Below are 27,956 nucleotides of genomic sequence, written 5' to 3'. Positions count from 1 at the left end.
GCGCTGAGTTGTGACTTCATCCGCCATCCCGGAAGAAACGCTGTGGAAACGTTAGCAGTGCAACGTGATTTCTTACCAACCAACTTCATCGCCAGCTAATCGAATCATTTAATGTATATCCCGTGAACATATTTTCGAATTTTAAGTCAACACAATATCAACAACAATTATTCAAGGTAGGCACAGACTTGCAATATGGCCTCCTCGACTGTGTTGTCTTTCTTGTGTTCAGCTGCATGCATGTATCTTTCTTGCTAGCCAGCATGGCATGTCAATGCAAGATTCATTAGACTTCACAGAACAGAAACCTAGTTAAATTGTTAACATATTCACAGTAGGGCTTTGTACTTTTCACCTGATTGTTTAGTGGAAATGCGAAGTCCATTATCAAGACACAACTCAAAATAAAGACTTAATGAGCATTTCAGTTGTTTGTTACTTATCAAATACAACTTTTAGGCAGCAGGAGTACGGTTTACTGCACTATTAGCGGTATTGCCATACAAGTATAACAGTATACTTCTAGCATATGTATATGTGTATATGATTTGTGTATTGTATTGTGGTGTGTGTATTGTGTATATGATTTTATTTTTTACAATACTATATAGTTCTTTAATGTTTTCATGTAGATATTCACGTCATGTACCCCCCACCCCCCTCCTTCCTCCACAGTGAGAATTGAGAATGTCACTGAATAAATCCATGCACCCACGAAACCGCTATAAAGACAAGCCTCCAGACTTTGCCTACCTGGCCTCCAAGTATCCAGACTTCCAGATGCATGTTCACACCAACCTGGCTGGTCGAGCTATGTGAGCACCTCTTCAATGGCGTATTTTATTGCTCAGGGGTCAGTTTCCTGAAAGCTTCGTATCTTAAGTAGTAATTCATTTCTTTTGATGATTCAGGCCCATTCCTCTCCTAGACTAGCAAAGTTCTTCATTTTCATTGTTCTTTCACAGACAGCAGATTGATCTGCAAACATTGATTTTTAAAATGTTTACTCTCTGGCGGCTTTGCGGCTGGATTGTGGGGAGAAATTAAGTACTACTCACGACACAAAGCTTTTGGGAAACTGACCCGTTTGCTATGCATAGTGTGAAGATTTGATATATTTGATATGAACCATACACACTGTCAAACCCTGCTATCGAACCAGACACTAGTACCCATTTGTGTGGCTGGAGATACTGTAATTGCATAGTAAAGGATGCTCTCACACCAGGCGTGTGTGTGTGTGTGTGTGTGTGTGTGTGTGTGTGTGTGTGTGTGTGTGTGTGTGTGTGTGTGTGTGTGTGTGTGTGTGTGTGTGTGTGTGTGTGTGTGTGTGTGTGTGTGTGTGTGTATATGAGGGACACCCCCCCTCTCTCTCCTGTGTCACCTGTTGATTGACCTCACAGTGTGAAGCTCTGGGAGTTGCCAAAAGATAAAGGCATCAAAGAGTCTTTTAGATTTTCCTCTTTGAGCCTTTATGGTCTGGCCTTTATGGTCTGCCATTATTTTCTACTCTTTCTCTATGGGAGGGAGTGAGTTAAGGATTTTTGGGAGGGGAGGATGAGGATTTGGGGGTGGGGGGGATGATCAATACCTCTGCAGGGACACATCCCAGCACCTGTCCCATCGAGGTGACAGGTATGATTGGATGGCTGACGTCCCGCTGTGCCTGTCGATGGGCTATCCAGTTGGCACTGGGAGAAGGCTGGGGTAATGATGTTGGCGGGGGGGTTGGAGATGTCACTCCAGATATCCAGGGTCACTTTTACTGATAATAACATGGATGATTGATGTTTGGCTGTGGCATCATATGCTTTTGAGGGAGGCTCCGTTTCTGACATAAGCTGATGGAAACTGGAAATTGCACCCTATCCCATCATTACCTACACTGCTCATTTGGCTCGTCAGCTGGAGGAAGGAAAAAGCCTGCTCAATCAAATGATGAATGCATCCACTGCATGCATCCGCTCTCTCACTCTCTCTTTCCCCCTCTCTCTTTGTCTCTCTGTCTGTCTGTCTCTCACGCTATCTCTCTCTCCCTCCCTCCCTCCCTCCTTCTCTCTCTATCTATCTCCATCTGTCTCTGTCTGTCTGTCTCTCTCTCTCCTTCCTCTTTCTGGCAGTGCCATATCTCCTGTCCTGATAAGGGATGGGGAGAAGAGAGAGAAGACAGAGGGAACCTGGGCTGGGGGGGACTAGAGAGAAGCAGGTGGGAGGTTTGGGGGCACATAGCCTGGGGAGAGAGGAAGCCTAAGCTACTGGACAAGGTCTGCCAGTAATTGGGACACACACAGTGATATGAAATATGCAGAGAGAAAGAGGGATGGAGGGACTGAAGGAGAGAGAAGGGGGAACTTTGTGCGGGGGCTGCTTTTCAGATCACATCTGTGCTGTCGGCATCAGAGTGATTATTCTCATGAAAATCGGAAAGATTGGGGGAATGATTTTGTGCTTGTGACTCCTGTCACATCGTATGCTTTTTGTCAGATTTTCCTCTGTCCCGGTTGTGGACAAATTAAATCCATCCACTATTGATAGCACCCAAGTCAAGACCGTATTTTGGTATTTTGAAGTGACGAATTGTATCATCTATGTGGATATCATATCTGACAGTCAATCGGTCCGGTTCGGACCGGAAGATCCCCTCTTTAACCGGAGCCTAGCTTTATAAGCAGGTTCTGTAGTGAAAGACACACCAGGCAAGAGAACAAAGGAGAGGGAAACCGCAGGGGTGTTTTTTTTTTTTTTTTTATAACGTCAAACGCACGGTCATCACTGGCGCTGAGGTGCAGCTGACCAGGCGCCACGAGGCAGATCTCTTTCTTTGTCTCCTCTCTTTTTCTCCATCCCTCTTTCCTCTTTGTCTTATTCCATCCTTCTCTGCCGTTCTGGCATAGTAAATGTATCTCCTCTTATGTCTGTCCATTCTATCTTGCTCCTCTCTCTCTCTCTTTCTCTCTTTAGACCACCTCCCACGCTCCCTCTCTCCCTCCCTCCTGTCTCTGGCAGTGGAGGCTCTGTTTGAAGGTGCAGGATGAAAAGTGTCCTGTGTAGTCAGCCTCTTCCTTTGATTCCTGCTAATGACGGGCTGAAGGCCCAGACAGCCTCACACTGGCCAGCACTCCACTCCAATTAGGAGGCTATACTCTCTCTCTCTCTCTCTCTCTCTCTCTCTCTCTCTCTCTCTCTCTCTCTCAATGTTTGCGTGTGTGTGTGTGTGTGTGCGTGCGTGCGTGCGTGCCTGTTCCTCTACTGCCCCTGTAGGCACAGTCTGTTGAATGTGGAAATTATCTATTGTAAATGCAGATTAATGCAGACATGTCGTTGTCACCAGCAGATGTGTGTGTGTGTGTGTGTGAGAACTAACATTTTCTGCATTGGGCTGTGGGTGTTTAGTGAATATGTGGGCGACTGGGCATAAAGCCTTGATGTCCCGCTGAAGCAGATGCTGAATACAGAGCATCATTACCAAGACAGACAGATAGACAGACAGACAGAGATTTGACAAACAGGCCCTTTCTCATCGGGCTTAGTAGCACAATGCCAACAGCTCTGACGTTTTGCACAGGAGAACGAACATCTTTTTGTTTTGAGGAGTTCAGTCGTGCTGTAGCTAAAATGTTCGGCACTGAAACATCGTGTTCTCGTTCCGGCGCTTTACAACGTGTGCTCGTCTTAAAAACTTCAATGGAATTTAAAGGAAACTCCCAAGATTAGTTTTTCTGGCTTGACAATTACGGCATCTATCGGCTTCGGTTTACACATCGTCTGTGGATTTTCGGCTCTCACTCTTTGCCAGTGAAATAGACAGACCTCCCCTCTCCTCGCCACTGCGAGTGGTTGGATTAGCATAGTTCTGTATTTCTGGTAAACTAATCTGCTGAGTTTGGTATTTAAGCAGCCATTTAAGGGATCAGAGTAATCTTGGGGAGACAGTCAATCCCAGGGGGAGATAAGTCAGTCTCCCCTCGCTCTCACTGAGCCCCGGTAGAGGAGAAGGATAGATAGAGGAGAAGGGGGGAGTGAGAGAGAAGTTCAGAGAGAGAGGGATGAGAGAGTATTACGGAATTGGAAGTAAAGGGGTACTGTATACTGTGTTCTTCAGAGAGAGAAAATAGTAAGACAGAAAGAAGAGTGAGAACGGAGGGAAGGCGAGATGAGGGCAGGGCCGATGGACAGGTGCAAATGGAATATGAGGAGAGAGAGAGAGACTCAGATGTCACAGGGAGAGAGAGGGGGTGAGAGAGAGAGGCTCAGATGTCACAGAGGCAGAGCGAGAGACGGAAAGAGAAACAGAGAGAGAGAGAGAGAGATGGGATTAGGGAGCATGAACCAGAGAGACGGCTTGGGTGTTCCATCATGGATGGCTGTCTGGCGATCCATGCCATAGCGCTGGGGGGCATTAAAAATTCAACACTGCGGGTGACATTTCATTTGGCAGCCATTTTTTTGGTGATGGTGGTGGGGGGGTGCTAATAGCAGAGAACCGTGGAGGTTTGACTTTTTCCCTTCTTTCTTCTAGGCTGATTAATGGTGTACTAATCTCCTACAGTGGCGAGATACGCTATGAGCACAGCGGGTGGCAGGATGAGGGAGCAATCCGGTCCGAAAACAGTGCTTAACACAGCCGTCCGCTGGATCTGACCCTGTACTTAGCAGCTTTTCGTCATTTCCAGGAGCAGCTTTTCTTTGTTACAAGTGGAGATCTCAGCCTCTAAGCCATGGCAAGCTCCTCTTGACAATCAGGAAGGGTCTTGTTCAATGCAGCGAACAACGGGCTGACGTGGGAGAGAAGTTGCAGCTAATCAGCGAAATGTTTTTTTTACAGCACATTCAGAATGAAATGAGTTTGCCCCCGGAGGTCACCTCTCCAGACCCACCTTGTGCTGATGAAGGAGGGTTGACGTAAACACACACACACACACCATCCTCTGTTGGCATACTCATTCATCAGCACACAGTGGGTCTAGAGGTGTGTGTGTGTGTGTGTGTGTGTGTGTGTGTGTGTGTGTGTGTGTGTGTGTGTGTGTGTGTGTGTGTGTGTGTGTGTGTGTGTGTGTGTGTGTGTGTGTGTGTGTGTGTGTGTGTGTGTGTGTGTGTGTGTGTGTGTGTGTGTGTGTGTGTGTGTGTGTGTGTGTGTGTGTGTGTGTGTTCATCTAACAGGAGAACTAGGAAAGGACTGTTCTAGTGTTCTACCCTCCTCACTGCAGTGATCTAGCCTCTCTCTACCACTACCTCTCTTTTCTGTTCACCCCTCCATCTCTTCTCTTCTTTCATTTCCTCCCTTTGCTCTCTCATTCCCTCTGCTGACATTTAGCTCTTTCTATGCCTCTTGTGTTGCTGCAATCTTCAATCCCTCCCTCCCTCCCTCCCTCCCCCCTCTCTCATCTCTTTGTTTCTCTCTCCCTCCCTGTTTCCCAGTAAAGAGAGAAAGTGCTGAGTGAGTATGCTCCTCTGGCCAGTTTGGAGTCTAGAGCAGGGAGAGACTCCCTGTGCCGTCACCCACAGCCCTACCTGCTGCCGCCCCCCCCCCGCCCCCCCCAACCTGCCTCTGCTCTGCTAGGATCACACCTAGCCAGGGACCTCTGTTATTATTCTTTCATACCTCATCGTGCAGCTGCCAGCCATCACACTATCACGCACCTCTCTCACCCCCTCCAGCTTTCCCAGACTCTTATATTGTAACCTCCCTCTGGTCATAGGCGTTTTCTATGGCTGTGCTTTCGCACACTGGTTTGTCCCCTCTCCCCCACCGTAGACCACCCTGTGACACCCACATGGTGACGCGCCTACGTCAGCCATGTCGTGGATCGAGCACGCGCACGCATCCACCCGGCGTCGGCCATGTTCCTCCAGCGTGGCCGGATTTGCGTGCTCTCCCTCTGTGCATGGCGGGTGCGGTTGCCATAGAGACCTGCAGTGCTGCTGATGAGAGTGAGCGCTCTGCAGTGCGCATACACACACACACACACACACACACTCACTCACTCACTCTCTTTCTCTGTCTATCTCTCTCTCTCTCTCTCTCTCTCACACACACACACACACACACACACACTGTCTCTCTCTCTCTCACACACACACACACACACTCACTCTCTTTCTCTCTGTCTATCTCTCTCTCTCTCTCTCACACACACACACACACACACACACACACTGTCTCTCTCTCTCTCTCACACACACACACACACTCACTCTCTTTCTCTCTGTCTATCTCTCTCTCTCTCACACACACACACACACACTCTCTCTGTCTCTCTCTCTCTCTTACACACTCAATCAAGGGCTAAAAATAGAGGCCTGGGTAAGCAGGCAATGAACAGCCTCTCTCTCTGCATGTTGATGAGAGAGAAAGAGAAAACGGTTTGGTTGCCTTGCTATGTGTGGTCTGGTGGGGCAGCAAGTACACAGTACTGTACTGTGTCTTTGCTCCTGAAGCACGCCTTCATTGTTTTTATATGCCACTGCCTTGCCTCTCATTGGCTTATTTCCCTGTTATACCCCTCTCTAGTCTACCGCCTGATCTCTCTCTCTCTCTTCTGATGTGTTGCTTGTCATACAGAAGTAGCATGTCACATGACCCCCAGCCATTAAAAATGGAACATGAACCTCTGGTCATCATCATGGGAGTACAAGTAGCCCAGGGGAGGCTGGTGGAGGTAGACATTGGAGGACAGCCAGGCTCATTGTAATGCTTGGAACGGAAGCTGGTATCAAACACGCGTGTCATCATATCATCCCTTCCAGCCAGTGTGTGTGTGTGTGTGTGTGTGTGTGTGTGTGTGTGTGTGTGTGTGTGTGTGTGTGTGTGTGTGTGTGTGTGTGTGTGTGTGTGTGTGTGTGTGTGTGTGTGTGTGTGTGTGTGTGTGTGTGTGTGTGTGTGTGTGTGTGTACTCGTCCCAGAGTAGCACCCATTAGCATAGCAAGCTCTCCTGAGCCGTAGCTGTGTTGTTGAGCTAACCTCGCGCCTAAAGCTCAGCACTGGAGGTGCCAGACGCTCCTATCACCAGGAAGTGTCTAATTCCATCTGCCGAGGTGTAAAAGCGCCATGTGTAGACGCTTTAATTACATCTTATCTCGCCCACGCTCGTTGTCTAACCACCCGCCCACCCCCCCACCCGCCCAACCCAAAATGTGCTTCTCAGACAGCTGAAGTCATTAAAGATGTGGAGGGAGGAGGGGTGGGTGTGTGTGTGTGTGTGTGTGTGCTTGTGCGTGCTTGTGTGTGCGCGCGCGGTAATGGTAGAAATGAGGGTATCTGTATCATTAGCAGGGGAGTGTAAATTGATGGGGATCCTTATTTCCATTACTGTCTTCATTGCGGCGGTGGACATATCTGTGATAAGTGGTGATGAGGGGAGATGTGGGGCGCCTGGCGGGGGAAGGGGAGGGGCGTCTAATCTAGTGCTGGGAGAGGGGTGGTCTACATAGTACTACGGATGGAGGGCAGGGGAGGCTGGTGGAGGTTGAAAATCATGGGTACATTGTAATGCATTGAATTTGGAATGGTATCCCCTGATGTAATCGTACTATGGACGGAGGGCTTTGCTTCTTACAGTAAGAGAGTCACGAGTGGGGTAGTCATAGGGCGATGCGCATTTGAGCTACTTCCACACACCCAGTGGTGAGTCAAGGCACCGGGTGCGTTAATTAAATGTGTGTGCGAGTGTGTGTGTGTGTGTGTGTGCACACGCACACACCAGTGCTGGAAGCTGAATGCTCTGTGTGGGAAGATGATGCACTGTGTGACTGACCATTTCTCTTCCTCCCTCCCCCATCCCCTCCTGCAGGGTGAACTTCAAGGAGCCCGAGGCGGTGCGTGCACTGACCTGTACCCTGCTGAAGGAGGACTTTGGTCTGAGCATCGAGATCCCTCTGGAGCGCCTGATCCCTACTGTACCCCTGCGCCTCAACTACATCCACTGGGTCGAGGACCTAATTGGAGGCCAGGGCAAACCACGGAAGGGCATCGACATCGGTATATAATAATAACAATAATAGTAATAATAATGTCTCTCTCACTCCCTCTCTCTTGGTGAGGTACACAAACGCACACACACCCACCCACACACACAGGCTTGTCTCAGAGCCGCGCCTGGCACAAGTCTAGCTTCGAGCTCCAGAGCAGCTGGTTGCCAGTGTGGGCACAGACAGCTCTGCCCGTTGGCACCTCCAGCTCCGACACACATGTGCCCATCCCTTTCCTGTGGACTTGCTGGAGCTTACTGGCCAAATCCCCATCCACATGTCACAGCTGGTTTACTGGTCTATCTATCTATCAGAGAGAGAGAGTGTGTGTGTCTGTGTGTCTGTGTGTGTCTGTGTGTGTGTGTGTGTGTGTGTGTGTGTGTGTGTGTGTGTGTCTCTTCAGAGGCAGGTCACTGATTAGTGACCCTGGTGCATTCAGTAAGCGGATTGGACCTGTCACTCCCCTGATGGATAGCCATTGGGCATATTTATGTCCCGGCCTTTCCTGACCTGACGGGTGCCATCTCACCATCTCACCCCCCAGGGGGCCTCCTCTGACGCAAGGAAGATTGTCTAATGTGGGCCCTGGTCCCTGTTAGGGCTTGATGATCTAATAACGGCTGCCTGAATTGCTTCTTATTAATCCATTATGGTCGATAGGAGACAGGCAGAGTGCATGAAGCACACACACACACACACACACCAAAACACACCCACACACACTCAAGATCATCGTATGCAATCATATGCCCATCACTGAGTCATTTAACACACAGCACATTTGCGCACACACACACACACACACACTTTATGTGAACTAGAATGTAAAAGTCATGTTTTTGTGTGTGTCTGTCCCCCAGGCACTGGTGCCTCCTGTATCTACCCCCTGCTGGGGGCCTCTATGAACGGCTGGTACTTCCTGGCCACAGAGGTGGATGACATCTGCTTTGACTTCGCCACCAGGAACGTGCAGCAAAACAACCTATCTGAGCTCATCAGAGGTGAGTGGCACCACTGAATCATTGTGTGTGTGTCATGGGAGGTTCTAGACACCAGCGGTGAGGCGCTGTTCTGTGTGTGACCTACTGTTAGGTCCATATATATTTGGACTCTGACACAATTTGTGTTATTTTAGCTGTTTACCAAAACATATTCAAGTTACAGTTATATATTGAATATGGGCTTAAAGTGCAGACTCTCAGCTTTAATGTGAGGGTAATCACATCCAAATTGGAGGAAGGGTTTAGGAATTACAGCTCTTTAATATGTAGCCCCCTCTTTTTCAATGGACCAAAAGTAATTGGACAATTGACTCAAAAGCTGTTTCATGGACATGTGTGGGCTATTCCTTTGTTATTTCTTTATCAATTAAGCAGGTAAAAGGTCTGAGTTGACTCCAAGTGTTGCATTTGCATTTGGAAGCTGTTGCTGTGAACGCACAACATGCGGTCAAAGGAGCTCTCAATGCAAGTGAAACAGGCCATCCTTACGCTGCAAAAACAAAAAAAATCCATCAGAGAGATAGCGGCAACATTCTGAGAAAAAAAGAAGGCACTGGTAAGCTCGGCAATACAAAAAGGCCTGGACGTCCACGGAGGACAACAGTGGTGGATGATCGCAGGATCCTTCACATGGTAAAGAAAAACCACTTCACAACATCCACTACAGTTCAAGTGATAGAAAGGCCAGATTAGACTTTGCCAATAAACATCTAAAAAAGTTCTGGAACAGCGTTCTTTGGACAGATGAAACTAAGATCGACCTGTACCAGAATGATGGGAAGAAAAAAATATGTAGAAGGCTTGGAACAGCTCATGATCCGAAGCATACCACATCATCTGTAAAACACGGTGGAGGCAGTGTGATGGCATGGGCATGCATGGCTTCCAATGGCACTGGGTCACTGGTGTTTATTGATGATGTGACAGAAGACAGAAGCAGCCGGATGAATTATGAAGTGTTTAGGGAAATACTGTCTGCTCAGATTCAGCCAAATTCAGCAGAGCTGATTGGACGGCGCTTCACAGTACAGATGGACAATGACCCAAAACATACTGCGAAAGCAACCCAGGAGTTTTTTAAGGCAAAGAAGTGGAATATTCTGCAATGGCCAAGTCAATCACCTGATCTCAACCTGATCGAGTATGCATTTCACTTGCTGAAGACAAAACTAAAGGCAGAAGGACCCACAAACAAACAACAACTGAAGACAGCTGCAGTAAAGGCCTGGCAAAGCATCACAAAGGAAGAAACCCAGCATTTGGTGATATCCATGGGTTCCAGACTTCAGGCTGCCATTGCCTGCAAAGGGTTCTCGACAAAATATAAAAAATGAACATTTTATTCATGATTATGTTAATTTGTCCAATTACATTTGAGCCCCTGAAAATAGGGGACTGTGTATCAACATGGTTGCAATTCCTAAACGTTTCATACAATATTTGTGTTCAACCCCTTGAATTAAAGCCGAAAGTCTGCACTTCAATTGCATCTCAATTGTTTAATTTCAAATCCACTGTGCTGGTGTACAGAGCCAAAATTATGAAAATTGTGTCACTGTCCAAATATTTCCGGACCTAACTGTATCTGTCTGTCTGCCTGGTGTCCCAGTGGTCAAGGTGCCTCAGAAGACGTTGCTGATGGACGCACTGAAGGAGGAGACGGCCATCGTGTATGACTTCTGCATGTGCAACCCACCCTTCTTCGCCAACCAGCTAGAGGCTAAGGTAAACCTCTCTACACCTCTCCTCCTCCATACTCTATATCTCTCCTCCCTTCCTCCCTCTACATCTCTCCTCCTCTCTACTCTATATCTCTCCTCCCTTCCTCCCTCTACATCTCTCCTCCTCTCTACTCTATATCTCTCCTCCCTTCCTCCCTCTACATCTCTCCTCCTCTCTACTCTATATCTCTCCTCCCTTCCTCCCTCTACATCTCTCCTCCTCTCTACTCTATATCTCTCCTCCCTTCCTCCCTCTACATCTCTCCTCCTCTCTACTCCTTTCCTCACTTCTTCCCTCTACATCTCTCCTCCTCTCTACTCTATATCTCTCCTCCCTTCCTCCCTCTACATCTCTCCTCCTCTCTACTCCTTTCCTCACTTCTTCCCTCTACACCTCTCCTCCTCTCTACTCCTTTCCTCACTTCTTCTCTCTACTCCTTTCCTCACTTCTTCCCTCTCCTCCTCTCCTCCCTTCCACTCTCTCCTCCTCAACCCCAGCACAGAATAGACTGGCAGGCTCTCATCCATGACAATAGTAATGTTTTTATTTTTTTATTTATTTATTTACCCCCCCCCCTCTCCCCTCCTCTCTCTTCCTCTTTCCCTCTCCCCCTCTCCCCAGGGGGTGAACTCAAGGAACTCGCGGCGACCTCCCCCCAGTTCGGTCAACACTGGGGGTGTGACAGAGATCATGGCGGAGGGCGGAGAGCTCGAGTTTGTCAAAAGGATCATCCACGACAGCCTGCAGCTCAAGAGGCGTCTGCGGTAAGAGCTGCGCACACGCACGATACACTCATACTCACACACTCACACACTCACACACTCACACACTCTCACACTCACACACACACACACACACACACACACACACTGCACACACACATACACTGTACACACACTGCACGCGCACACACACACACACTGCACACACACATACACTGCACACACACACACACACACTGCACACACACACACACACACACACACCACAATTGAGGTGGTTCTAATGTGATAAAGAAATGTTATCCTCATTTACAAACAAGACCTTTTTCATCAAGAGGACATTAGAGGGGAGAAGAACAGATGGAATAAGCAGGGTTCGTTCGTGTCCTGGAAAACCTGGAAAATTAGAAGAAGAAAAAACCTTAAGATCATATAAGACTGCGAATACATAGTCTTTACTGTTTTTCTCTGCCATCATAACTTGATGGAATAAGCAGCTGCATCTATTAAAAAACGTGTTTGGGCATAGCTTGTTTCTGAGCGTGGCGACAGAGTCCTGGGAAGGTCGGTTCTTGCGTTTTCTGGGTTCTTCAACTCGCTGAGAGCAGAAACTGTGATGTAGTGAGAATTAAGACAATTTGTGTGGCTAATCGCCCCCTGTGCCTAGGCTGAGCTCGCCTGAGAAGTTGTGTAGCCTATTGGATCAGCGCAACTGCAGTTGGCGTGCCCCATGCTGAACCGTAGTGGTATACCACAACTAGTGAAGTTTACCAGCACGCAGTGGTTACCTACTGGTAAATAGAGGGCAGGGTCAAAGATTGAAGAAGAACGGGGGCGCTTAGTGGCGTAGCACACTAAGGCGCATACCATATCATCGCAAGGTCCCTGGTTCGATTCCAGCCATCGACATCTCCTGCATGTCATCCCTCCTCTCTCACCCATCCTTCCTGTCAATCTCTACTATCTCTATCCCAGTAAAGCAGAAATGCCCTAAAAACATACAAAGAACTATACAAGTAATTAAAACTGTTTAATCGATGAGTGTCAGTGTGTCAGTTGTTGTGGTTAAACTAGTCCTACATTAACCCTAATTGCATTTAAATTTGGTGATTCTAGACCGACACACATCGTTTGGGAAAATCCCATTTTCTATCGGTTATGTTATGGAGCCCATTAGGCCTCCTTATTCTATTGTAATTCCGTCTGTGCGATGGCTTATGCGGCCTTCACTGAAGCAATTCATTGGTAGGTTCCTATGTAGCCAAAGCAACATAATCAAAAGATACCATGATAAATAAAAATATATATATTTAAAAACAAGATTTAATATTTGTGCAACAGTGCCTACATGCTTACTCAATGAGGCACATTCAATACTTGCTCAATGTGAATCTTGTGTGAAAACTGACTCAGACTCTCTCCGTGTGAAATGTGCCATTGATACATGGCACTAATTGACACAGGATAGCCGGGGGTGTTTCCCAGCGTTGTGGATCGGTAGAAAGCAAACAACTGCTTAATAAGTGCTGCTGAAAACGGACTCCCTGACCCTCCGGCTAAATTAAGACTATGAATGTTTGCGCCAATGATTCTGCCTCACCCCAGTTTTGGCTGAACACTGTAGTGCTTCTTCATTGACTTGAACACAAGCCTATTGGTAGCCGAAGTCTTGGTTGAGGATATTCAAGTAATAAAATAAAGGGATTTTGTTATTTGGAAAATGATTATTATTGGTTTATTGATTGGGTTTAGTGATTAGCACCAACTTGCTGGGGTATAGGGACAGACCATAGCCTGGAGCTGTTCCCCTAGTTGCCCTGTGGGCAGGCACCAGGGTCTTGAATGTGATGCACCCCTCTACTGAAGGCCAGTGGAGAGTGCAGAGGAGAGGTGTCACATGACGTGTTCTACACATGAGATACCTCCTGAGCGCTGAATAAGAGAGCAGAGGTGTAGAGGAAAGAAGGGATGAGAGGACAACTGATGGAGGAGAGTAGAGCAGGGGCCGGGGCAGATGGGGTGCAGGGATGGAGGGATGGAGCTGTCACCCAGAGTTTGTTTAATGAATTGGCACACAGAGTAAACAATCACCCCCGGCAGTATCCGGACGCCCGCAGGGAACAGCTGTGTGTGTGTGTGTGTGTGGTGAGGGGGGGTACAGATCCCCACTCTATACCCCCCACCTCCCCTCTCTATGTCCCCCCCACCTCCCCCATAACCAGGGCTGTCACTGGTGCAGTGGGGTGAGACACGGAGGTGGGGAAGGAGGGAGAGGCGCTATTACAACTGATTAGACATGCCACACCTGGGCCCCCTGTTGGGGTTGCGTGTGTGTACGTGTGCGTGCGTGCGTGACTGGGAGACTCTATGGTGCGTGTGCGTGTGCATGTGTGTCTGGAGAGATGATTGTCACCCACAGGAGAGTGTGCGTTGGTGTGTGTGCATATGTTCAAGTGGAAAGCTGAGTGTGCGTGTGTGTGTGTGTGTGTGTGGAGAGATGATTGTCATCCACAAGAGAGTGTGTGTGTGTTGGTGTGTGTTTGTATGTTCCAGTGAAAGCTGAATGGCTCTCCTGAGGGGTTGCAGTACAGTGGTGTGCATGGTGAGTTGGATTCACACCTGTGTTTGTGTGTCTGTATTTGTGTCAGTGGTGGTGTGTGTGTCTGTGGGTGTGTGTGTCTGTGGGTGGGGGTGTGTCGGTGGGGGTGTGTGTGTCTGTGGGTGTGTGTGTGTGTCGGTGGGGGTGTGTGTGTCTGTGTTTGTGTGTCTGTGGGTGGGTGGGTGTGTGTGCGTATGTGTGTGTCTGTGTCTGTGTCTGTGTTTGTGTGGGTGGGTGTGACTGACTGTGGGGCTGATGAGTGGCTGCCACTGAGGAAAGTGTGCCGCCTGCTCCCAGTCTTCTTCCTCTCTTTTGATTCTGTTCTTTCTCTATCTCTCACACTCGTGTTTGGGGTCGGGGCCAAGACAGCAGCAGCAGGCTGTCACTCCACTGCATGCTGGGACACCAGAGCCGCCAGGTGTCCGTGGAAACCCAGCCAGCCCCTCTGATTGGCCCTCTGAGACCCCCCCAACCCCCCTCCTCTTTTCCAACAACACTGAGCTGTAATTACACAGCCAGACTGGGGCGGGCCGGCCGTTTTCCTTACACACACACACACACACACACACACACACACACACACACACACACACACACACACTCCCTTTTGTGTTCTCTGCTAAGTGTTCTCTGTTATTGATATGATAATCACTATGGCTGCTGAGAAGACCGTAATCATCCGCCTTTCTTTGTGCTCGGGGGGGGGGGGGGGGGGGACTCTGACAGGAACCTGACTGCATCTGACCTCTCTGGGTGTTTGAGAAGGTCTCGTTGCTGGGGGAAGGAAGCTAAGCAAGCTGGCATGTGCCTTAACATGCATTTTTAGACCCCCACCACCCAGCCCCGCTTCCTACCGCCCCTTCTGCATGACAAAGTGGGGAACATCTGTGGGTATTAGAGCTGTTTAATATTTCATAGTGCCACTTGAGGCAAGGCCTGTACTCCCCCAGCCCTACCCCCGCTGGCACTTCTCCTTGTGTGCCGTACCCCCCCACCCCACCACCCCCATGGAATGGGATGAGGAATGTGTTTCGATAACATTTCTCATTCCATTCCATGCATGACAATGAGCCCGCCCTCCGATGTGTTTGATACCATTCCTCATTCCGTTCCATGCATTACGATAAGCCTCGTCCTCTGATTTCTACCTCCACCAGCCTCCCCTGGTTGTGTGTGTTAAGTGAGCTATGGCAAGATCCTCAGTTTCCTCTTCTGTCTCCCAGGAGAGATGGCTTTAACATATAACACGTTAGCCTCACTACAACAACATACAGCTCAGCTCCTGACAGGAGGGCAACAACACAACCAGAGTAGATTGGTCCAAATTGTTCAGTATTCCTCCCAGATTGACTCCCTGCTATGTTTGTCTCCAGTGTTATTTCCCCTGGCTGAGCCTCGATGGACTGTGTATTGATTCAAGAGAGATTCATCTCGTTATTGCAGAGGAGAGGTATTGATTGGGTCTCCTGCACTAGGGCGACTTCAAAGCATCTTTTTCCTCTGTGGACGCCCAAACAGGCCCGCTTGCTGTTCTTTTCTCCCCCTTCTTGTGTTTTAATTAACCATCTAGCTCAAATCGTACCCACTCCTCGTCAAAACCAACAAAACCAGCAAAACCAGTCAGTCAGACCCTGTTTCCCACAGAGTCGTGGATGGTGCCACGGGCCCCTCGAACCTATGCATGTGCGCATACACGCGCACACACGCACACACACACACACACACACACACTCACATAAACAGACTGGCTGGAAGGAATGATATGATGACAATCATGCACGGGTTGACTCATAACCCGCAGTCCCTGCGGTTGTATCCCCGTGGCGGGCGGGTTTAGGGGCATGAAATATTGTGGATGAAGGTTGGGTGGCAGGAGGGTTGAATAAAGAGAAAACAAAGCATTAAAATATAATCCATCAATGTGTAATTCTTCTGCAATTCATATATATACATAGGCTACATTGAGGTTATTCTTTCATTATTTTTATCTTGCGTACTATAAGTCTTAAGCTTTAGGGCCTTACTGTACTCGCCAAATACAATCGCATTGTCTATATTTGCGGGTTAGGATCGGGAGCCGGCCTCACATCTGATAGATTCTTCTCTTTTTTTTTGCAGATGGTACAGCTGCATGCTGGGAAAGAAGTGCAGCTTGGCACCTTTGAAGGAGGAGCTGAGAAAACAAGGGGTGAGTACACACACACACACACACACACACACACACACACACACACACACACACACACACACACTGACATTGGTGGTATCATCTCAGTATACACAGTCACACATGCACAAGGCACACAGATACCATACCAAGCCTAGGCATGTACTAACATGCCCCATGCCCAATGGGCAAGGTAGAGTTGGGGGAGGAGGTTGAAAGGCTGCCTCCCACCATCTCTAATCTGCCTCCCCTGGGACCCCATCCTTAGAATAGTGGAGGGAGGAGCGGATATGCCTTGATCCATAACGGATCAACCCTCCCTAATACGCTGGCTAAGCAATGTCACAGACGGGCTTTGAGATTGAACTGATTTCTATTCGTCCCGTGACCGAAACGCATCGCATCGCAGCGCAGCGCGGCGCTCAATGTCCATTAACTCCATTAGCCTAGCGTTAGCTTAGTTAGCGCGTGACCACTGACAGTCACTTGGTTCGGATGGGACGGGACTGATGCAACGGGCCCTTCTCCTTCAGAGGTGTCAGAGGGCTGTCACCCATCAGTGTGAGTGCAGCCTTGGCCTCTGTCCAGGAGAGTGCGTGTGCACGTGTATGCGCGATAGGAGTCTAATTAATATGGTAATGCTGTTCGCACCCTTTCTCCTTCTCCCTCACTATCTCTGTTTTCCCAATCGTCTCTCTCTCTCTCTCTCTCTCTCTCTCCCACCCCCCCTTCCTCTCTCCCTCTCGCGTTGCTTGTTTAATTTGGTGAGTGTTTAGGGGTCAACTCCAGGCGCTGGTAAAAGGGTGTGTCTACTCTCTCTCTCTGATCCTGTGCTCCTGACCTCTGACCTTTTCGATCCCCTCAGAAAACCTCCTCCTCCTGACTCAAAGAAAGTGCTGAGTCAAAGAAATGACTTCTTCTTCACGGGCGTTCCAGGAAGTGCCTGTCTTTTGGGACTCTGGAGCCTTTTTTCAGTTGTTAGGAACATGACTCCTTGCGTCAACCCCTCCGTCCTCAACTCGCGTCCTACTGAAAGCGCATTGGAGGAGAAGACCGAGGTTCCTCTGCCCTTAGATATTCTCCTCTAATGCTTTTTTTTGAGGATTTCTCGAGTGGAGAGGATGTGAGGAAGTCGTCGTGTTCCTAACAATTATGAAAGGGGCTTGGGTATAAAACCCTCTCAGCCTGAGTGTATGATTGAGGTGGTAATGGGTAAAAGGTATCAAGTGGATACTCTCTCAGTGTCTCGATTCTCCATTCCCTCATTCCTCGTCCTTCAGGCAGAGTGGAGGACTCAGAAGAGCTCTGTACGTGTGAATGTGTCCTTTTAAACATGTTGGATGCCTTTGTCTTCTCACCTCATGGTGAGGGGAGCGCTACTGCAGGAATGGCAGACACTATAGACACGTGGGGTGTTTGGTTGTGTTGTCTGTGTGCAGGTAGTGTGTGTTTGGTTGTGTTGTCTGTGTGCAGCTTGTGTGTGTTTGGTTGTGTTGTCTGTGTGCAGCTTGTGTGTGTTTGGTTGTGTTGTCTGTGTGCAGCTTGTGTGTGTTTGGTTGTGTTGTCTATGTGTATATTTTGTTTGTTTTTGTTGTCTGCATGGAGGTTATTTATTTATTTATGATTTGCACACACACAATAACAAATGAAAGCTAAAATGAAAAGAAAAGGCAAATTGTGCTGTCTGTGTTTGTGTCTAACTGTCTTTGTGTCTGTTGTCATTCCCAGGTGCCCAAAGTGACCCACACTGAGTTTTGCCAGGGGCGAACCATGCGCTGGGCCCTGGCCTGGAGCTTCTATGATGACGTGACTGTTCCGGTAAGCCTGTACAGGCAGGTTGGGTGGTCGCCCCTTGGAAAGCAATGAACACTAGTATTGCCCCAATGTGCTGTACAACTGGGCAGAGGAGGACTAGGAGTAGGTGTACAGGGACGCAAGCGTCTCTGTGTCTCTCTGTCTCTGTCTCTCTCATTCATGGTCGTCTGGGGGTATGTCTCATCTATACCTACTTCTGAATGTTCCTCAATAATGCATTCTCATCCCCACCCCTCTCCCTCCCTCTCCACCCCTCTGTTCACCCATCTCATCCCCCTCTCCCTCCCTCTCCACCCCTCTTATCACCCTCTCCACCCCTCTCATCCTCCTCTCCACCCCTCTCTCATCCCTCTCTCCAGCCTGCTCCAGGCCATTCCATTAGACACACTTAACCCACACTCTGGGGACATGGTTGTGTCTCCTTAATTTACTGTATCCAGGCAACAGTTGCCGGGGCAGGAGTGTGCATGCATGCCATGCCGTCATGGTCTTTGGGGCACAGATGATGGAGTGAAAGACCAAGAGAGAGAGAGAGAGAGAGAGAGAAAAGGCAGAGCGAGAGAGAGAGAGTAATGAAAGAGCCTCATGGAGAGGACAATAACTAAAGCTAGAAATGGTATAAAGAGTGATGGTGAAAAACAAGTACTCGAAAGAGATGGAGAGGGCTTAGGGGGTGGAATAAAGTGGTATGGTAATTCTTCTAGCCTCAGTTGCCTTTTATTACCAAGCCAGTTGAGCAGAAACATTGGCCTACATTTCTACCTCCCCCCCCCCCCCCCCCCCCCCCCCCCATTATCAGGCAGACTGGAGTGGAGCTAGGTGACCCCTCACCCCTGCTAATGTGCGCTTGGGTGCGAGTATATGTGTGCATATGGATGTCTATATGTATGTATGTATGAGTATATGCATGCATGAATGTATACGTGTGTGTGTGTGTGTGTGTGTGTGTGTGACCTACTTAACTGGAGCAGGGCACCTGTTCTAGCCCCTCTGTGCTGTGGTACTACATTACTCCTGGCTCCCCTCTCTCTAGCCCTCCACCCCTCACCACACCTGTACCCTGCAGCCTGACGACCACTTGATCAATATCTGTGACATCACACAGCTGACCGATGAAGGAGAGAGGGAGAGAGAGAGAGAGGCAGACAAGAGAGTGAGGCCAAGGCCACACCAAACTATGCTCTCCGTTAATTACAGATTGATTGATTGATTACAGATTGATGGTTTCTCTTCAGGTGTCATCCGTTGACCGATGACAAGGGTCTGTCCTTGTCTGTTTCATACGTTTCGTCAGTTTCATACGGACAAAAAAAGTTCTAATGAGTTGAACTTCCCACAGTCCAGTTTACAAACAGAAATGAGGTTTCGTGTTGTGTTGCTAGGTTGCATTGTTCAGTTGCTAGGGTGTTTTCAAAAGTCATGCCCGAATTCCACAGATCAGATCGGACAGTGATTTCGTACGTTTATGTTTTTATCTGTTTTCTCATGGTTCGGTGTAGCCGAGGCCCATGTCAGAGAAACTGAGAGAAAGATGCATGGAGACGTCAGAGAGAGAATGAGTGAGGGAAGGACACAGGAGACAAAAGCGATCCAAAGAGGGAGAACGCTAAGGCCCCTGCTGCCTCTACTGTTGTTGTTGTTGTTGTTATTGGTCGTTCTGTGAGCGCCATGTGTCCCAGAGCAAGGGGGGCGTGTCAGGAATGCAGCCTGTCAGGAGGTGATTTACCGCAGGGGGTGGTGTAAGAGAGGGGTCTGGGGTCAGAAGGCCCCAGAGGCAGAGGCATTTGAGGTTTGAGGGGCCCACAGGGGAGGGGGAGGGGGTTTAGTGGGGAGGGTGTTCAGAAATAAGCCCTTCTGTCAAGCCCAAGGTTAAATGGTCATTGTGTGTGTTTGTGGGTGTGAAGAAGGTAAAGAAGGCCCAGGCACTGTTCCATGCAATGCAGGTTAGAACCACCTCAATTGTTGTTTATCTTTAATCTTTAGTGTGTGTGTGTGTGTGTGTGTGTGTGTGTGTGTGTGTGTGTGTGTGTGTGTGTCTCTCTCTCTCTCTCTCTCTCTCTCTCTCTCTCTCTCTCTCTCTCTGTCTCTGTCTCTCTGTGTGTGTGTGTGTGTGTGTGTGTGTGTGTGTGTGTGTGTGTGTGTGTGTGTGTGTGTGTGTGTGTGTGTGTGTGTGTGTGTGTGTGTGTGTGTGTGTGTGTGGGTAATTAAATAATGGTGTTTTTTCTGGAGAACCAGGGCTCTGTAGGTTGAACTCACAGGCTTGACTCCTGGTGTTCAGAAATAGGGCAGGCTTCTGGAGACTGGAGAAGCTTTCAGAAACAGGCTAGACATTGAGCGAGGTGTGGTCAAAACGAGACGGCCGTGTGTGTGTGTGTGTGTGTGTGTGTGTGTGTGTTGAGATGGAAGTGGGTGAGTCAGATAAATAATGGAGAGAAAGGGAGAGTAGAGCTGATTCACTGCAGAGGAGACTTAAAGTGGTACACACACACACACACACACACACACACACACACACACACTGGGTGAAGATAACCTATTTTTTGTTTGTGTGTCGGCTGTTTTTGTCTGTCCCTCTGTCTGTGAGTTTGTTGTGTGTGTGTGCGTGCGTGCGTATGTACTGTGTATATCTGTTACTGTGTGTATCTATGTCAAGGATGTTCTGTACACACAGGCAGGCTTGACTTGATGGATTGTATTGATTTTAACCGCTCTCCTTTGAGTGGAGGGGCTTAGTGAGAGGAGAAGGAAAGGGCTGGGAAACAATAGGGAACATATGAAGCAGCTCTAGACGCTCTCTATTCTCTTATTGACCGCTCCGATAGTCACGGTTTTCTGTTGCGGCTGTTGTGTCAATTCGATTCGATTTCTATCCACTCAATCCACAATGTGAATTGAAATTAGATGTGAAATGGAAGAAAACAATTAATTGAAATTGGAAAAATGGTCCATATTTGTTTCCGAGGGCTTCGTTCAACGCATGAATTGAATTTCAATGTGTTCATTTGTTGTATTGAGTGAAGACAACATTTGACCCCCCCCCAACCCTGTTTTTCTATGCTACAATTCACGAATTGAACTTAACTGTCATTCATTAAAGCCTTTTGAATACAGTCATGCTATTGACATTATCAACACACAGGAAAAAAGATATGGGGAATAGACTGTTCTTACGGGAATAGACTGTTCTTACGGGAATAGACTGTTGTTATGGGAAGAGACTGTTGTTATGGGAAGAGACTGTTCTTAGAGCAGTTGTCTGAAGGTCATAGTCCAGTTCTCCATTGTGCTGTGCAGTCGAGGTCAGCTGGCCATGCTATCTGCTCGCCAGTGTCATTCAGTGCCTGGGGAGGCTGGTGGAGGTAGAAATTGGAGGATGGGCTCATTGTAATGCATGGAACGAATGCATTACCCACCGATATCTACCTCCACCAGCCTTACCTGTATCAGTACCGATATCATTCAGTCGGCTGAATAGAGCCTCGGATGCTGGTTGACCTACAGCACCCTTGCTTGTGTATGGAAGAGGCCTCTGGAGTAGGGATTGTGTGTGGACATGCTTCGATAAGGAGGGCTTTTCCGCCATAGCCGGCGTGACACTGAGTGGCTGCTCTGAAGTCAGCAGTGGTGCCAATGTCATTGCAGGGGCGTGGGGACTGGGAATCAAATGGTTTTGTCTCCCCCCTGTGGTGTGTTATGGCATTGCATCTGCCATTTTCTTAGTAGCCCAAGTGGTGGGTGGCTTGTTGAAAGAGACCCTCCGGTTCAAACCTCTCTGGCATTAGAGCACGGTAGCTGGCCAGGCATTGAAATACGGCTACTGATATTCACTGATGTCCCTCCTCTTTTAGAAGTCAATGTGTTGACACCAAGGTGGATTTTTTTGGGGGGGGGGATAAAGGTGAAGGAAAGAGAAGAAATTGACAAAAAGGTGAAAAGAGAGAGAGAGAGGTAAAGCCTTGTGCAGGTTGTGAGTCAGCTGTTACGCGAGCCGGCCTAAGGGGGACATGAGTCATTGGCGAGACTCATGCGTGACTCTTTCTCCCTCCTTTTCTCTCACTCTCTCCATCAAATCCCCCTTTTGCAAACTCATCCTTCCTCACATTCTCTCTCTTTTGCTCACTCATTGAGTGAGCAAAGGTCTTCTGCTTCTTATCTTCCTCCATCTGATTTTTCACCTCTTCCTCCTCCTCCTCCTTAGTCCATCACTTTCACACCCCAGCCACAACACAAAAGGGTTTCCATGGAGACTGGAACTTTACCAGCTCACCTCTTAAAATAATTGTCTCCTAAAGGTACAATTACATAACATTCAAGCTTTCTAACAGTTTCCTTGTGGTTGTAATGACTGGTAAATTGGTAGCGATCAGGGAATGAGATCCCTTGAAACGCATATTTAATGTACGCCGTTTGAAGCACTTTCTAAAATGTTTTAGCATGTATATAATGGACTCATGGATTTTTGCCTTTCTGTCTTTGCTGTCTGCCTCCTCGTATCATGCTTGCATGCAGAAACACAACAGCTAATGCCTGGCATTGCAAGTCTTTTTTGGAGGGGGGGGGGGTATATTATTATTATTATTGTTATTATTAGTGAGGATGTGGACCTTCGACCTGAATTCCGCTGTGGTGGCCATAGGTAGCAGACTTCCAACAGGCTTACACCCTGTTCCTTTAATCTCTTTCTTTAAGAGCCCTTCCTCCGATTTCTGCCTCAACCAGCCGCCACTGCTCTAAGCATGTTTGTGTGTGAGTGTTACTAATCATGCAACTGTGTGTCAGTCTTAATAATGATGGGTGTGAGAGTGTCTGTGTGAATGTGATAGTTGCACCTCTTGTGTGTTGTTCTAGGTCATTGTGAATTCCTGAGACTGCCTCAGATATGTTTGGAATGTGAGGTATGCATGTTGAATGGTGTGTGTGCGTGCGTGCGGCATCCATGCCCGGTTGAACCGAGGTCTCCGGTTCAAACGTGTGTGTTTGTATAGGGTATTGTATGTCAGGCTGAAAGAATGCTGTTCAGTTACTTACAGTATGTAACAGTGGAGGTAGAAATTGGAAGACAGGCTCATTGAAATGCCCATAGGGTCATGTTCCAGTTTACCTGCTGGGGGTCATGTGACAATGCTACTATGACCACACACCAGAAAAGACTAGAGAGGGGCACAACAGGGAAATAAGCCAATGAGACACACGGCAGTGTCATACGTACAAGGGGAGGCTGGTGGAGGTAGAAATCAGAGGACGGGCTCATTCATTATGAATTATTCCGTTCCATGCATTGGTACGTGTTTGATACCATTCCTTATTCCATTCCATGCATTACAATGAGCCCGTCCTCCACCAGCCTCCCTTGTATGTAATGTACATATTTTACACATTGACCACCAGTGATCATGAGCAGGCTACAGAAAGTCATCAGCCACAGCTCGCTATCATAATTCCCAACCTTTTTCTTTTTTGTTGGAGTATTATCTTAGAAAAAGTGATTTACTGCCCCCTGTTGGCAGTTCCCTGAACACATCCTCTATGTGAAGTAACTGACTTCCTGTAATAGTAGTATGAGGCCTGTTTCCTGCCACTGATGTCATTGACCTGAAGTGCGCTGTCACAGAGCCTGACACAGCAGTCTAGAATGTCAGTGAGAGGGATGGGTGTGGTCATACTTTGTTGCTTACCACCAAGTCACACACCACACCTCTGTTTCTACCTGCCACCTGTGCCTCCTGTATAATGCTGTTAGTTACTTCACCATGACTGAAAAGGTGTTGTTTTATCATGATAATACTGTTTGATTATTCTGGGAATTCCCACCCCCGGTGTATGTTGTCCCTAAACCAGGGGAGGCTGGTGGAGGTAGAAATCGGACGACGGGCTCATTGTAATGCATGGAATGGAATGAGGAATGGTATCAAACTTGATTCATCATTCCGTTCCATGCATTACAATGAACCCGTCCTCCAATTTCTGCCTCCATTAAAACCCCACTGATGTTCATTAGAGATGGCTGTCTTTCTCTCTCTCTCTCTCTCTCTTTCTCTCTCTCTCTCTCTCTCTAACCCTCCTTCAGTCCCCCCCCAGTAAGAAGCGTAAGCTGGAGAAAACTCCTCGTAAGCCCCTGTCCTTCATGATCCTGCAGCCCACAGTGAAGGAGCTGCAGGCTAAAGCCTCGTCAGTGGGCTGTCGCTCCACCAGCCCTGTGGAGGCTATCACTTTCCTACTGGAGAAGACACTCACAGACTCACGGGTAAACACACACATGTACACACACACATGACAAAATACCACCCCCAGATACACAAACACACCATATGTAACTATTATATACACACCATACAGTATAGAGTGTCATGGTTTATGCACATACACACTAGGGTTGGGCAGTACGGTATCCCACGGGATTTGAAAATGCCCACGGTATGCTTTTCAACAGTCACAAAATGTCCATTATCTATCAAACTGCCAAATTAAGCGCTGTTTGTCAATTCACAATGTGTAACAGCACCGCAGCCAGCATGGTCGGAGAGTGTATTACAATAATTTCAGGAGTGAAACCTGGGGTGTTGCAAATGACCACTTCTACCTAAGGTTAGAGAAGGAGAATAAATGGATGACTAGTGCAAAAATAATTATGAAAAAATAAAAAGGCCATTGCTGCTACACTACGTAGCCAAAAGTATGTGGACACCCCTTCTAATTCAGCCACACCCATTGCTAACAGGTGCATAAAAGCAAGCATACAGCCATGCAATCTCCATAGACAAACATTGGCAGTAGAATGAGTCGGACTGAAGAGCTCAGTGATTTTCAACGTGGCACTGTCATAGAATGCCACCTTTCCAACAAGTCAGTTCATCAAATTTCTGCCCTGCTAGAGCTTCCCTGGTCAACTGTAAAATGTCTAGGAGCAACAACAGCTCAGCTGCAAAGCGGTAGGCCACACAAGCTCACAGAACGGGACCGCTGAGTGCTGAAGCGCGTAAAAATCGTCTGTCCTCGGTTGCAACACTCACTAGAGTTCCATGAAATGGGTTTCTATGGCCGAGCAGCCGCACACAAGCCTAACATCACCATGCGCAAAGCCAGCGTCGGCTGGAGTGGTGTAAGGCACACCGCCATTGGACTCTGGAGCAGTGGAAACGCGTTCTCTTTAGTGATGAATCACGCTTCACTATCTGGCAGTCTGACGGACGAATCTGGGCGGATGCCAGGAGAACGCTACTTGCCCGAATGCATAGTACCAACTGTAAAGTTTGGTGGAGGAGAAATAATGGTCTGGGGCTGTTTTTCATGGTTTGGGCTTGGCCCCTTAGTTCCAGTGAAGGGAAATATTAATGCTACAGCATACAATGACATTGTAGAGAATTGTATACTTCAAACTTTGTGGCAACAGTTTGGGGAAGGCAGAAAGCGAGGTCCATAATGACATGGTTTGCTGAGTTTGGTGTGGAAGAACTTGACTGACCTGCACAGAGCCCTGACCTTAACCCCATTGAAACACCTTTGGGATGAATTGGAAGCCGACTGTGAGCCAGGCCTTCTTGCGCAACATCAGTGCCCGACCTCAATAATGCTTGTGGCTGAATGGGAGTGAATCCCTGCAGCCATGTTCCAAAATCTAGTGGAAAGCCTTCCCAGATGAGTGGAGGCTGTTGTGGCAGCAAAGGGGGGACCAGCTCCATATTAATGCCCACGGTTTTGGAATGAGATGTTCAACAAGCACACAAGGGTGTGATGTTGGGGTGTCCACATACTTTTGGCCATGTAGTATATGTGGCAGCATTTCAGGTTCTGACCCGACGATAAAGGAGAGCCTGTCGATTTGGACAAGGTTATTTGCAAGATTTACATGAAAAAGATGACGGCCAGAGATGGGAACACTGATGGGAACTAATGTGCACTCGCACCTCAAACTGAAACACCCATTAACAGTTGCACGGATGGGATATCTGTATGTATCAAGTGCTGCTGTCGGGTTCAAACAGCTATTCGCTGTGGTCGTTAGTTAACTTGACGCCCTACATGTCGTTAACCGTCCACTTTGTCACACCCGACTGGAAACTACAATCAATATGCCTACAGACTCGCTTCGTTCCAGAAAACCACATGACGGACAACATTGTTGAGGCACTCCGCGCGGCACATGGATGCAAATAAACTCTCGGCCATGAGGACTGACAATGGTGCTAACACTGCAGCCGCCATCAGGGCCCTGAATTGGCCATGGCTCAACTGTTTTGGCCACAACCTCAATCTGGCGGTGACAAACGCAGTGCAGGACCAGAGGCAGTGCGGGCCCTCGGAGTCTGCCGTGCAATTACTGCCATCTTCTCTCACAGCTGGCCCCGAAAGAGAGCTCAAAAAGAAGCAAGCGGAATTAGGACTCCCAGAACATAGTCCCATAACGGTAACTAAATCAATATTTTATAGACAAATGATAGCCTCTAGGCTATATGACACAGGACATGAGACAAGTTATATTATTACGAATGCAGTGTGTGATGCTTCTTATTAAGCTATCATATTATGCTATCCAACTGTTCAGTTTAGTTTGCCAAGCTTTGATCGGGATGTAAAGTTGAAATGATGTTTAGGCTAAATGTTATACGATAGCACTAATATACATTCAGTTTTTCAATGTATATTAAATATAAGGAGCAAAGACAGCTTTCGACAGCCCCCCTGTGACGTTTTTTTTTTTTTTTTTTTCATGGTAATACCGTAAACCCCAGTAAAATTTGAGGACGTTATAAAGGTATGAAAGAATTGATACCGCCCAACCCTGATACACACATACTCTCACGCACGCACGCACGCACTCACTCACTTACAAACACACTCACTCACTCACTCACTCACTCACTCACTCACTCACTCACTCACTCACTCACACACACACACACACACATTCACTCTGGCCCATGTGTTTTGTGTTGACTGCAGGTGCTTCACAAACATGTCCCATGTAGAAGGAATGAGCAGAGCCTGTTCCTGACTGCTGTGGAGAACACCTGGATCCACAGGCGACAGAAATGCCGTGACCTGGGCCGTCACCTCCGAGAGCTCCCCAGAGCGCCCCCTGGTGCAGGGGGCAACCCTGCCACTGCTGCTCCCACCACGTCCACGATCTCACAACCCCAGCAAGCCTCTTCTTCACAAAGCACTGATAGCCAGGATGACAAGGAAGAACCCACAGCAACACAGGAGCCAGCCAGGGAACAACGGTCTCCAGACCAGGGGTCCAACGGGACCCACTTACAAACCCAGGGGACCAGAGTGCAGGAGGATGTCCAAAGGCTGGGAGAGGAAGCCTGTAGTGTCCCACAGGAAGACAATGGTGAAGGTGCCAACATGGAGTCTCCCACTGCTGCAGCACCCCCAACTCAGATCCAGGCAGCACTGCTCATGGAACAGGAAGTCCAAACCGTCCCACAGGAAGTACCTGCCGAGCCAGAGGAAGTCAAAGCCACCACACAGGAAGCGGCGCCTGCAGAGCAGTCACTGAGCCCCAGCGCCGTGGAGAACTTCCTGTTCAAGAGCCTGGTGAACGTGAAGGCAGAGGAGAAGGACGTTGCTGTGGAGATGCACTGGGTGGAGGGGCAGAACAAGGACCTGATGAACCAGCTGTGTACCTATCTGAAGAACACACTCTTTAGAATAGTGGCCAAGCCTCTGGGAACATAGCCCAACTCCGACATGCCGATTATCCTGTATCGTCCTAGCAATGTTTCAACCAGGTAGAACCTTACCTAAGCTGACTGTCGTCATCCCTGTGTCACCCCCCAGTGTTCATAAACAATAGGTAGATGTGCTGAGAAACTCCACTCACTCAGTGGCTGGTTGGTTGGTTCAGAGTTGTATGGTCTCAATGTTTTTGTAATGGTTAATACTGAGGTAGGAGTTGATTTTTCATTTGTTTACGTTTGTTGAAATTACATTTTCTAATAAATGTATGTTTTAGTAAA

General features: G+C 48.2%; 1 protein-coding gene across 1 annotated transcript; it reads left to right on the top strand.

Annotated features, from left to right (window-relative positions):
- The first annotated feature begins 46 nt into the window (after nt 1-46).
- mettl16 (methyltransferase 16, N6-methyladenosine) lies at nt 47-27,956 on the top strand. The gene is made up of 10 exons (XM_083695849.1): nt 47-176; nt 676-815; nt 7,791-7,978; nt 8,829-8,969; nt 10,579-10,694; nt 11,313-11,455; nt 16,131-16,200; nt 17,908-17,997; nt 24,062-24,238; nt 26,935-27,956. The coding sequence occupies exons 2-10, from the start codon at nt 688-690 to the stop codon at nt 27,673-27,675; spliced, it is 1,794 nt and encodes a 597-aa protein (XP_083551975.1). The 5' UTR covers nt 47-176; nt 676-687; the 3' UTR covers nt 27,676-27,956.

The sequence above is a fragment of the Argentina silus genome, assembly GCF_951799395.1.
Source record: "Argentina silus genome assembly, chromosome: X".
In the NCBI taxonomy this organism is placed as follows: domain Eukaryota; kingdom Metazoa; phylum Chordata; class Actinopteri; order Argentiniformes; family Argentinidae; genus Argentina; species Argentina silus.
Note: the sequence above shows the minus strand (reverse complement) of the source record. Positions and strands in the feature narration are given on the sequence as shown.